This window comes from Leucoraja erinacea, chromosome 25 (genome assembly GCF_028641065.1).
Source record: "Leucoraja erinacea ecotype New England chromosome 25, Leri_hhj_1, whole genome shotgun sequence".
In the NCBI taxonomy this organism is placed as follows: domain Eukaryota; kingdom Metazoa; phylum Chordata; class Chondrichthyes; order Rajiformes; family Rajidae; genus Leucoraja; species Leucoraja erinaceus.
The window spans coordinates 24,812,724-24,825,505 of NC_073401.1; the positions used below are offsets into that span (position 1 = coordinate 24,812,724).

The window sequence follows — 12,782 nt, forward strand, 5'->3', positions numbered from 1 at the left end:
TGCCTGACCCGCTGAGTTACTCCAGCACTCTGTGTATATCTTCTCCACATGGCCACTCTGGCCTACACATATGGATTAACTGAGAATGACACAAAGTGCTGGAGTAACTCAGCGGGTCAGACAGCATCTCCGCAGAACATGGATGGGGTCAGGACCTTCTTCGGACTGTTGAATGAAAGAGAAATATTAGATCAAGGATATTCCACACCCAGATCGGGGCGACAGATAGCACAATGGGCTAAGAGTTCGGCTGGCGACCGGAAGGTAGCCGGTTCAAAATCCCGCTTGGAGTGCATACTGTCGTTGTGTCCTTGGGCAAGACACTTCACCCACCTTTGCCTGTAATGGAATGTACGGCGGCAGGCGCGGGCACACCGCGACGCCCTGTGTCTCCCTTTCAAGGGAGATGCTAAAAATGCATTTCGTTGTCTCTGTACTGTACACTGACAATGACAATAAATTGAATCATTTCATTTTTTTCAATCATTTTTTTTTTTCAGTTCATTCTGTAATTCAAATAAAAAGCAATGATGTGGCTGAGCCTCAGAATCTTCCTCACTACACCAGCACTGCAGAATACTGTTTGGCAGCGTTTATAGCCCAAGCTTTCTACATGTCCTGTTCTACCTTTGAAGCAAAGAAATGCATTAAGCCACAGAATATGAGAGGATTTGTTTAGAAAAGGATTAGTGTGTGTGATTCACAGGAGTTGATAGTGATTGACGCAGGGACCCTGGGATTAGAGGAAGCTAATGTAGACCCTGGGAAATCCCGACCCTCATTGAAACTTGCAGAATAATGAAAGGCGTGAATAGAGTGGACGTGGAGAGGATGGTGGGAGAGCCTAGGACCAGAGGTCACAGCCTCAGCATTAAAGGGCGCTCTTTTAGAGTGGAGGTGAGGAGGAACTTCTTTAGTCAGAGGGTAGTTAATCTTTAGTCAGAGGCCGAGTCGGTGGATATTTTTAAAGTCGGAGATGGACAAAGTCTTGATTAGAACGGGTGTCAAAGGTTATGGGGAGAAGGCAGGAACTGGGGAGCAGCAATCAGCCACGATTGAATGGTGGAGTGGACTTGATGGACCGAATGGCCTACATCTACTCCTATAACCTGTGAAAGCATTGGCCTCAGATAGTAGCAGTTTCTGCGATGACCCATCACATCGTTCACGGCCTGCAGGTAATTATGTGTAAGGTCTTGCTTAGTATGGGTGTCAGGGGTCATGGGGAGAAGGCAGGAGAATGGAGTTGAGAGGGAAAGATAGATCAGCCATGATTGAATGGTGGAGTAGACTCGATGGGCCCAATGGCCAAATTCTGCTCCAAGAACTTATGAACTGATGTGTGAGAGCACAAGTGCAGGCATGCGGAGTGGCGCCAATGCATGTGCCCACCAATGCATGCGCCCACCAATGCATGTGCCCACCAATGCATGTGCCCACCAATGCATGTACCCACCAATGCATGTGCCCACCAATGCATGTACCCACCAATGCATGTGCCCACCAATGCATGTACCCACCAATGCATGTACCTACCAATGCATGAGCGTTGTCACAATGCCTTGAATTATGCTTTTGTGAAAATGACCCACTAGCATCTGCACTTTGCTTAGCGAACTGATTGGTGCTAAGAAGTTATGTGTTGGGTAGAACTGCAGATGCTGGTTTATATCGAAGATGGACACAAAATGCTGGAGTAACTCAGTGGGACAGGCAGCATCTCTGGAGAGAAGGAATGGGTGAGGTTTCAGGTCGTGACCCTTCTTCAGACTGAGTGTCAGGGGTCTCTCCCGTTCAGACACTTCTCTCAGTCTGAAGAAGGGTCACGAGCCGAAACGTCACCTATTCAATTTCTCCAGAGATGCTGCCTGACCCGCTGAATTACCCCAGCGTTTTGTGCCTATCTTCAGTTTCAAACCAGCATCTGCAGTTCCTTCCTAGACATGTGCAATATTGTCCCTGACATCTCCTGCCTAGCTTCTTTGAAAATGCATAGACGCGATTAATGCAAATTTTATCCTCTTTGCACTTGATTAGATTATTTAATATCTCCACTCTTTTTATTGTAAGCCCAGTTATGTCATTTCTAATCCCATCTTCTGATGTCACTTCCACCTGATCTGCTTCTCTCTAAAATTCTACAGCAAAGCAATCATTTAATGTTTTTGCTTATATCGCTGTATAATCCTGCCTGGCACATAGTGGCTTTCCTCTGATTCCACATCGACTGTTTTATTCGTATGCCGTGAATTTGCTTCCAACGTCACGTGTTGTCTTTCCGCTGACTGGATAGCACGCTACAAGGGCTTCGGTCGGTACAAGTGGAAATAACCTCAACTGATCGGAACTGAAGATGGCACCCAACCAACCCAGGCGACTATTTGTGCTTGCCGGCCACCGAAGCAGATCTACCATCACATATCGCAATCGCTCCACGCTTTCAAATCTCTTATCGTGTATCTGCACACTGCCAATGGCTCGATTGTAATCATGTATTGTCTTTCCACTGACTGGTTAGCACACATCAAAAGCTTTTCGCTGTACCTCGGTACACGTGACAATAAACTAAACCGTGCTGAAAAATGTTACAGTTTTATTTTATCATCCTTGATAATTTAATTTCATGTTTATTTGGTTTTTAATATTCTACTTCCCTGTTTGAAGGTGGACAAAAATGCTGGAGAAACTCAGCAGGTGAGGCAGCATCTATGGAGCAAAGGATTTCCCTCCCCCCCACGCCCCCACCCCCACATCAGTCTGAAGAAGGGTCTCAACTCGAAACTTCACCTATTCCTTCGCTCCATAGTTGCCTCACTTGCTGAGTTTCTCCAGCATTTTTTTCTACCTTTGATTTTTTCCAGCATCTGCAGTTCTTTCTTAAATACTTCCCTGTCGTGTTCTCCCCTTACTCTCTGTATAATTAGTGCTGTATAATTTCTTTATTGATCCTCAACCTTTTCGCTCATTAGCACTTCGCTGCTCTCTCTTGATTTTGAAATTCAATGGTGTTTTTTGAGGAGGTGAGAAAGATGACCAGTCGCAGTGGATGTAGTCCACATGGATTTTAGTGATGCTGCCTGACCCGCTGAGTTACACCAGCGTTTTGTGTCCATCTTGAGGTCCCTGTTGCTGCCTGCTGGTGTTCTTAAGCTTCCCGATAGTCTGAGACGCGCACAAATTAGCCTATTAGTCTGATTAATCCTTAATTATCTTTTTTCTCAATCCATCTGAATTCTATTTCTGTCCCACTGACGACTGAAGCAATTTTCTCCATCGTTATGTTATCTCCAAAGACTTACCACTCCTTCAATTCCATTCTTTTCCCTCCTAGAATCTCTACTCTAAATATGTCGCATTCTGCATAGTTTAATTCCAGTTGCTTTTTGAGCTATATTTCAGTAATCCCTACTACATCTGGTTCCATGCGACATAGTATACATCTAGTTCTCCATACAGACAGCACCCGTAGTCAGGATCGAACACTGCATCATTTACACAACGTGACTCCCCGTGAAAATAATTGTACTCATTTATTTCCGACCACATGCCCTACTGTTCTATAATTCTACTGGTGTGAATTCTCAATGCAGATCGATCAGCTTGGGTCAAGATTCAAGATTCAAGAGAGTTTATTGTCATGTGTCCCAGATAGGACAATGAAATTCTTGCTTTGCTTCAGCACAACAGAATATAGTAGGCATAAATAAATACAGAACGGATCAGTGTGACCATATACTATTGAATATATATATATATCTATACACACATAAATAATCAGATAAAGTGCAATGGGCTATTAATGTTCAGAGTTTTGTTTGAGTTGAGGTTAATAGCCTGATGGTTGTGGGGAAGCAGCTATTCCTGAACCTGGATGTTGCAGATTTCAGGCTCCTGTACCTTCTACCTGAAGGCAGCGCGGAGATGTGTGAGTGGCCAGGATGGTGTGGATACTTGATGATGCTGGCAGCCGTTTTGAGGCAGCGACTGCGATAGATCCCCTCGATAGTAGGGAGGTCAGAGCCGATGATGGACTGGGCAGTGTTTACAATTGCTGGAGCCCATCATTGCTGGGTTCCAGCGGGAATCTACTTTGCTATCTTCAATAATGGTTGTGATGAGAACTATATATGGAACCATTCGCAAGCAGAATAACAAACCATGTGTCAAACCATGTATCAAAATAAAATGTTAATGGTTGCATTTCAATTCTGACAGTGTATTTTTAAGAACTTTCCAACCGAATGAAGAAATATTCGGTTCTGGGGTTTGAGAAGTTACAACTATCTTTCAAGTCAAACGGCACAAAGGGGTAAATGCTGAAGGCTGTAGATCAAGAGAGGGAACTGTGACACAGTTGATTAATTATTCAAAGAAAAAGATGAAAAAAGGTTTCCTATTATGTGCAGTACAATGGAATATGAGTCTTGCAAGACCTCAGTATGTCCAATACGAGTTCATTCCAAGAGTTCTCCTGAGTTTGCCCTGATTCGAACTCGGAGATTGGCCACTCGTCAGTACTCGGGGCTCTCGTGGACATTTTTCAACATGTTGAAAATTCTTCACGAGTCTTCCCGTGCTTACCTGCCGTTAGCGAGTCTTCCCGAGTATCTGCCGTTACCGTTACGAGCCGCTAAGAGACGCCCCCGAGCTCCGACGTACCCGCTACGTTCATTCTCCATGCTTACCACGAGTGTGATTTTTTTTTTTAAAACTCGGGAGAGCTCTTAGAATGAACTCGTACCGTGGGACAGGGCTTTTAGTATGGGAACAGCTCCATCCAAGGATAGGAGACCCTTGGACTATCTTTAATCGGTCATTTCTGATCTTAAACAAAACTAAACTAAACTAAACTAAATTATACTAAACCACACTAAACTAACCTCAACTAAACTAAGATACAATGAGTTCAAATTCAAGTACAATAGATAGAGCAAAGGGGAAGACACAGAGTGCAGCATATGGTTCTCAGCATTGTAGCATATTATAGCACATCAGTTCCTTTGAAAAAGTCCAATGTCTTCAATGGGGTAGAGGTGAGTTGAACAGTAGCCCAGCTTATGGAAGGACTATTCAAAAGGCTGATAGCAGAGGGGAAGAAGCTGTTCCTGAGTCTGACTGTGTGAATTTCAAGTTTCTGCACCTCCTGCCGGACAGGAACAAGGAGAAGAGGGAATGACTGGGGTGGGACGAGTCCTTGATTATGTCGGGTACTTTTCCAAAGCAGCGTGAAGTGTAGATGGAGTCAATGGTGGGGAGTCTGGTTTATGGTGTGTCATGTGTAGGAAGGGACTGCAGATGCTGGTTGACATTGAAGATAGACACAAAAAGCTGGAGTAACTCAGCGGGACAGGCAGCATCTCTGGAGAGAAGGACTGGGTGACGTTTTGGGTCGTGACATCACCCATGCCTTCTGAATAAATGAATGAATGGATTAGTTAATTAATACTTTATTGTCACAAGTCGACAAAGTTACAAAGTATCCCGCGGACAGGCCCAAATTTATTCTCCCCCTCCCTCCCCCCCCCACCCCACCCCCTGGGCCCTCCTTTGTTTCCATTCAGAGACGCTGCCGGTCCCGCTGAGTTACTCCAGCATTTAAGTAAGTACGTTTATTGGCCAAGTATTTGCTCCTTGGTGCCCACAAGTAACAACATGACGTACAGTGACAGTTACGAATAACTCAGAAAACACTAAACATTAATAATAATAAAACATTAATGATAAAACACCATTGATCAAGCATATGAACCAACAAAATACCAGATCAAAGGGAGGCTACAGATTTTTGGCTGTTGAGTAGAGCAACTACTCGTGGATAAAAACAGTTTTTATGTCTGGCTGTGGCAGCTTTGACAGTCCGGAGTCGCCTTCCAGAGGGAAGTGATTCAAAGAGTTTGTGGCCAGGGTGAGAGGGGTCAGAGATGATCTTGCCCGCTCGCTTCCTGGCCCTTGCAGTGTACAGTTCATCAATGGAGGGAAGGTTGCAGCCAATAATCTTCTCTGCTGATCGGACGATCTTGTGCTGTGTTAAACCAGGCTCCCCAGGGAAGGCAAAGCTTTCCACTCACCCATTCAGCCTGTGTTCTTCCATTCGTACGACTCTCTGATTGAACTTGTGTCTCGTTTGGAAGCAATCAATTGGTGTGCTAATTCTGCTATTTTTAGGTCAGAACATTTTATTTCGCAGATGGATGTACTGTACATGCCAAGCAATTGTACCATGCACCCTGTTATTTTCGATAGTCTTTGTACTTGCAGCTGCGCTGACAGCATGCATGACATTTATGATTCATTCCATCATACAATCAATCTATCTTGAGAAAGCTCTCGGAAATTCAACCTAATTGCTGAAAGATTGGATATTTTTAGCAGTCCCTTTCAGCAATTACAGACAATTCGGCACTGACTGAAAGTCTAATTTAGATTCTCATAATGCTGAGAGAAAGACCACGATGATCCCATGTAAATCTAGTGCACTTTTTTATAACTTGCAGACTTTTTATGACTTATCGAGCTGAACTTTCATAAAAGCTCCTGGAAGAGAATGACGTTGGAGCTGACGGCTGAACCGACATTAAGGATGAAACCCCGAGTTGCAGCTTTTTTAGGAGTTTGCAAATCACCGCTGAAGATTTGATGAGGAAAGAACTGCAGATGCTGGAAAAATCGAAGGTAGGCAAAAAATGCTGGAGGAACTCAGCTGGTGAGGCAGCATCTATATGGACAGAAGGAATAGGCGATGTTTTGGGTCAGACTGAAGAAGGGTCTCGACCCGAAACGTCGAATATTCCTTTTCCGAAGATTTGCTGAGTTGTGAGTGTGTGGGATTGTCTGCCTCAGAGGGAGGTGGAGGCCGGTTTTCTGGATGCTTTCAAGAGAGAGCTGGATAGGGTTCTTAAAGATAGCGGAGTCAGGGGATATGGGGAGAAGGCAGGAACGGGGTACTGATTGAGAAGGAATGGGTGGCGTTTTTGGGCGAGACTCTTCTTCAGACTTACATTTCGCAGCTTCAAGATATCCTGCAGTGCTCTGTAGCCCATGGATTGATGATGAAATGCGACTAATCCATAATGTGTAGAGAGGTGACAGCCAATTTTCATGCCTCAAGGCCCCGGAGACACCAACGACCCATTACACTGTTTTATCGAGGGTGTTTGAGAGATAAATCTTGACCAACTTGGCAAAGGAACCCTCTTCTGACCGTTTTATGATGAATTTATCTTGTATACTGTTGCTCAGTTCAGGGTGGACGTGCTCCTGGTTTGACAACCAGTCTCACAGTGCAGCATTCCTTCAGCAAATTGGAAAAAAATATGCAATCTGCAATGCTACAAATCTGAGGGAGGAAGAGAGGCAATTTACTAAACCCATTTTTTCTCCTCGCATTCCCCCCCAAAATCTACCGCTGACCAACACACTAGGGGCGACTTACAGTGGCCGTTTAGCACCCTTCCCGAGGACATCTGTTGCCGCCCCTATTTTGGCCCGTCCTGGCCTTTCTCCATCTTTCAGTCTGAAGGAGGGTCCTGACCCGAAACGTCACCCACCCTTTTCCTGCCTGACCCCCCGGGGTTACTCCAGCACTTTGTCGCATCTGCTGCTCCTTTCTAGTCAGCCGCCAGCCTGGACGTCTTTGTTGTGATGTGGGAGGAAACCGGTGGAACCCAGACTGGATAGACCCGGCTTGTACTCGCTAGACTCGGCTTGTACTCGCTAGAATTTAGAAGATTGAGGGGGGATCTTATAGAAACGTACAAAATTCTTAAGGGGTCGGACAGGCTAGATGCAGGAAGATTGTTCCCGATGTTGGGGAAGTCCAGAACAAGGGGCCACAGTTTAAGGATAAGAGGGAAATCCTTTAGGACCGAGATGAGAAAAACATTTTTCACACAGAGAGTAGCGAATCTCTGGAATTCTCCGCCACAGAATGTAGTTGAGGCCACAGTTCATTGGCTATATTTAAGAGGGAGTTAGATGTGGCCCTTGTGGCTAAAGGGATCAGGGGGTATGGAGAGAAGGCAGGTACAGGATACTGAGTTGGATGATCAGCCATGATCATATTGAATGGCAGTGCAGGCTCGAAGGGCCGAATGGCCTACTCCTGCACCTATTTTCTATGTTTCTATGAAATCCATGCAGTCATAGAGCTGCCGCCTTACAGCGTCAGAGACCCGGGTTCGATCCTGACTCCAGGTGCTGTCTGTGTGGGTTTCCTCTGGGTGCTCCGGTTCCCCCCCCCCACCCCCTTATACCAAAGACTTGCGGGTTTGCAAGTTAATTGGCCTCTGTAAATTGCCTCTAGTGTGTAGGGAGTGGATGAGGAAGTGGAATAACATAGAATTGGTGTGAATGTGGATCAATAGTAATAATGCCAACACAACATGGTTTGGGAACAGCTCCATCCAAGACCGCTAGAAATTGCAGAAAACTGTGCTCACAGCCCAGACCATCACACAAACCAACCTCCCTTCCATTGACACCCTGTTGTGTTTCTGCTGTTGTAAATAACTAAACATAGAAACATAGAAATTAGGTGCAGGAGTAGGCCATTCGGCCCTTCGAGCCTGCGCCGCCATTCAATATGATCATGGCTGATCATCCAACTCAGTATCCCGTACCTGCCTTCTCTCCATACCCCCTGATCCCCTTAGCCACAAGGGCCACATCTAACTCCCTCTTAAATATAGCCAATGAACTGGCCTCAACTACCCTCTGTGGCAGAGAGTTCCAGAGATTCACCACTCTCTGTGTGAAAAAAAAGTTCTTCTCATCTCGGTTTTAAAGGATTTCCCCCTTATCCTTAAGCTGTGACCCCTTGTCCTGGACTTCCCCAACATCGGGAACAATCTTCCTGCATCTAGCCTGTCCAACCCCTTAAGAATTTTGTACGTTTCTATAAGATCCCCTCTCAATCTCCTAAATTCTAGAGAGTATAAACCATTACAAAGCATTACAAAGTTCCAAAGGTCTAAAGGTCTAAAGACTTTATTAACAACATAGCAATCCATTGACTCTGTGGGTGCTCCAGAATGAATGGGTGACGTTTCGGGTTGAGACCCTTCTTGAGACTGTAACATCACCCATTCCTTCTCTCCAGAGATGCTGCCTGTCCCGCTGAGTTACTTACTCCAGCATTTTGTGTCTGTCTTCGGTTTACACCTGCATCCGCAGCTCCTTCCTAAACTAAGCACTGGACAGATAACTATCAATCAAGGAAGATTTCTGAAGCCCCCGTTACCCATTTAAGATGTTCGTCCTGGAAGGAGACCTCCTGGTGGGTAACCAGCCCCTGATTGTTATCGCAAGACGGCCGGTTTCCTATTTTCTCGCTTTCCAAAAATGAATCAGCTATTGTGATGCAAATGATGCAGTGTGACAAGTACATTGTACCAGATGATTCATTCATTCTCAGTGCCAGCTTCACAAACAATGGTTTCGCAGGCTCAATCTCTGCTTTATTTAAACCATTTCAAGGGCATTCATTCAAGTTAAGCTTCAATTTAAATACCAACAAATGTTCTGAGAATCTTTCGCGGGGCTGATGAACCTTAATCCTGTAATGTGCTCCATCAATATTTCTTGCGGTCCATTGAAAGCAATAAAGATGATGAAAATTAAGAGTTTAAGAAGGAACTGCAGATTCTGGAAAAATCGAAGGTCGATAAAAATGCTGGAGAAACTCTGTGGGTGTGGCAGCATCTATGGAGCGAAGGGAGAGGTGACTCAGAAGGGTCTTACATAGAAACATAGAAACATAGAAATTAGGTGCAGGAGTAGGCCATTCGGCCCCTTCGAGCCTGCACCGCCATTCAATATGATCATGGCTGATCATCCAACTCAGTATCCCGTACCTGCCTTCTCTCCATACCCCCTGATCCCCTTAGCCACAAGGGCCACATCTAACTCCCTCTTAAATATAGCCAATGAACTGGCCTCAACTACCCTCTGTGGCAGAGAGTTCCAGAGATTCACCACTCTCTGTGTGAAAAAAAGTTCTTCTCATCTCGGTTTTAAAGGATTTCCCCCCTTATCCTTAAGCTGTGACCCCTTGTCCTGGACTTCCCCAACATTGGGAACAATCTTCCTGCATCTAGCCTGTCCAAACCCTTAAGAATTTTGTAAGTTTCTATAAGATCCCCTCTCAATCTCCTAAATTCTAGAGAGTATAAACCAAGTCTATCCAGTCTTTCTTCATAAGACAGTCCTGACATCCCAGGAATCAGTCTGGTGAACCGTCTCTGCACTCCCTCTATGGCAATAATGTCCTTCCTCAGATTTGGAGACCAAAACTGTATGCAATACTCCAGGTGTGGTCTCACCAAGACCATGTACAACTGCAGAACAACCTCCCTGCTCCTATACTCAAATCCTTTTGCAATGAAAGCTAACATACCATTCGCTTTCTTTACTGCCTGCTGCACCTGCATGCCTACCTTCAATGACTGGTGTACCATGACACCCAGGTCTCGCTGCATCTCCCCCTTTCCCAATCGGCCACCATTTAGATAATAGTCTGCTTTCCCGTTGCCACCAAAATGGATAACCTCACATTTATCCACATGAAACCCGAAACGTCACCTATTCCTTCGCTCCATAGATGCTGCCTCACCCGCTGAGTTTCTCCAGCATTTTTTATCAACCTATGAATATTAAGAGGATGAATTTGTGCCAATCTACCATGTTTCATCCCTATCTCACCCAAACCACAGAGAACCCAAATGGAATTTCAATGCTGGATGTTTCCAAGATACAAGATACAAATAATTTATTAGCCAAGTATGTGTGTTAGTCTGTAGGCCAGGACTCTGGTTATCAACTGCAAAGACCCAGCTATAATCAGCCTTCCTTTACAGTAGAAACATATAACATTCTTAAGGGATTGGACAGGCTAGATGCAGGAAAAAATGTTCCCAATGTTGGGGGAGTCCAGAACCAGGGGTCACAGTTTAAGAATCAGGGGTGGTCCATTTAGGACTGAGATGAGGAAAACTTTTTTCACCCAGAGAGTTGTGAATCTGTGGAATTCTCTGCCACAGAGGTCAGTGGAGGCCAATTCACTGGATGTTTTCTAAAGAGAGTTAGATTTAGCTCTTAGGGCTAACTGAATCTAGGGATATGGGGAGAAAGCAGGAACAGGATACTGATTTTGGATGATCAGCCATGATCATATTGAAGGGCCGAGTGGCCTATTCCCGCACCTATTTTCTATGTTTCTATGTTTAAGCCAGTTGACCGGAGATTGCAGCTGAGGTTGAGTTTAGTTGAGGGATGCAGCGTGGAAACGGGCCCTTCAGCCCACCGAGCCCAGCCTGACCATCGATCACCCATGCACTAATTCAACTACTTTTGTATCCTACACACTAGGGATAATTTACAGAGGCCAAATAACCTACAAACCTGCATATGTGTAGAGAGGAACTGCAGATGCTGCTTAATATCGAAGGTGGACACAAAATGCTGGAGTAACTCAGTGGGTCAGGCATTGGAGAAACATGACGTTTCAGGTCAGAATCCTTCTTCAGACTTTGGGAGGAAACCGGAGCACCTGGAAGAAGTCGACCCGGTCAATGGGAGAACGTATAAGCTCAGCACAGTTAGTACCGTAGTCAGGAGGCAGCAGCTCTACCGCTGTGCCACCGTGTCTCCCCCAAGGCCTTAGGTGATCTGATCAAATTCCGCAATAGCGCGCTGGCCGTGCGTTTCCGTACCGATCTTTGAGAGGTTTTGACAAACGAAACACAACATCAGACACTTGAACGAGCCACTCCGCTCTGAAAGAGGCACAAAGTGCTGGAGTAAAGAAGGGCCTCGACCCGAAAACGTTGCCCATTCCTTCTCTCCAGAGATGTTGCCTGTCCCGCTGAGTTACTCCAGCTTTTTTTGTGTCTTCCCGCTGGAGTAACTCAGTGGGTCAGCCAGTATCGCAGGAGAAGCTGGAGATTCTCCAGAATAACTGCAAAGTTATCGATGGTCGGTGTGGGCTCGATGGGCTGAAGGGCCTGTTTCCACACCGCCGCTCTGGACTAAACTAAACCTCAGCTGCAGTCACTGGTCAACTGCCTGATTGGTAATCACTGGGTCTTTGCATTTATTCCGTAACAGTAACAAAAAAAATCCTCTCTGGCTTATGCTCCTACCTGGTGCCTCAGGTCAGCGGATCAGCTGCTCCTTGAGGTACCAAGGCTTAAGCGGAAGCTCAGAGGGGATAGAGCCTTTTCTGTTGCTGCCCCGGCACTTTGGAACACCTTGCCGCTGCAGATCAGACAGGCCCCTTCACTGTCCATCTTTAAATCCTCCCTAAAAACTCACTTTTATTCACTGGCTTTCGACACTGGCTGAGACATTGTTCCTGTTTTAGTGCTTTTAATGTCTTTTAATTTTTACTGTTTTTATAGTCCTGTCGTCTTAATGGTTTTAGTAGTTTGTAATAACTTTTTGTTGACTTCTCATGTACAGCACTTTGTGGTAACTGATGTTGTCTAAAAGCGCTTTATAAATAAAGTTATTATTATTATTATTATTATTATTGGCCAATTCTCTTAAACCCGCGTCCCCTTGTTGTCAATCTTCCCGTAAAATAGAAACAGTTTCTGTCATTCCTCTCCATTAAAACCCACCATCAATTTGATCAAATCTCTCCTTAGCCATCTCTACTCTAAGAGGAACGTCCGCCACTCCCAACACCTCTGTGCGAATATTGGCAGCGTGGACAAGCAACATTTTACCAAGTGTGTATTAAGCTATTTTATGTTAGATGAAGGTGGAGACTGGGGAATGTCATA

The 12,782-nt window shown here is 45.2% G+C and overlaps 1 protein-coding gene across 1 annotated transcript in view; it reads left to right on the forward strand.

Annotated features, from left to right (window-relative positions):
* Window positions 1-6,485: 6,485 nt before the first annotated feature.
* The window catches only part of LOC129709132 (calcium-binding protein 1-like), an 85,025-nt gene continuing 78,728 nt past the window's right edge, over window positions 6,486-12,782 (forward strand). Inside the window, exon 1 of the mRNA XM_055655263.1 lies at window positions 6,486-6,672. Within this exon, the coding sequence (XP_055511238.1) occupies window positions 6,637-6,672 (36 nt within the window). The 5' untranslated portion in view covers window positions 6,486-6,636. The remainder of the gene's footprint in view (window positions 6,673-12,782) is intronic.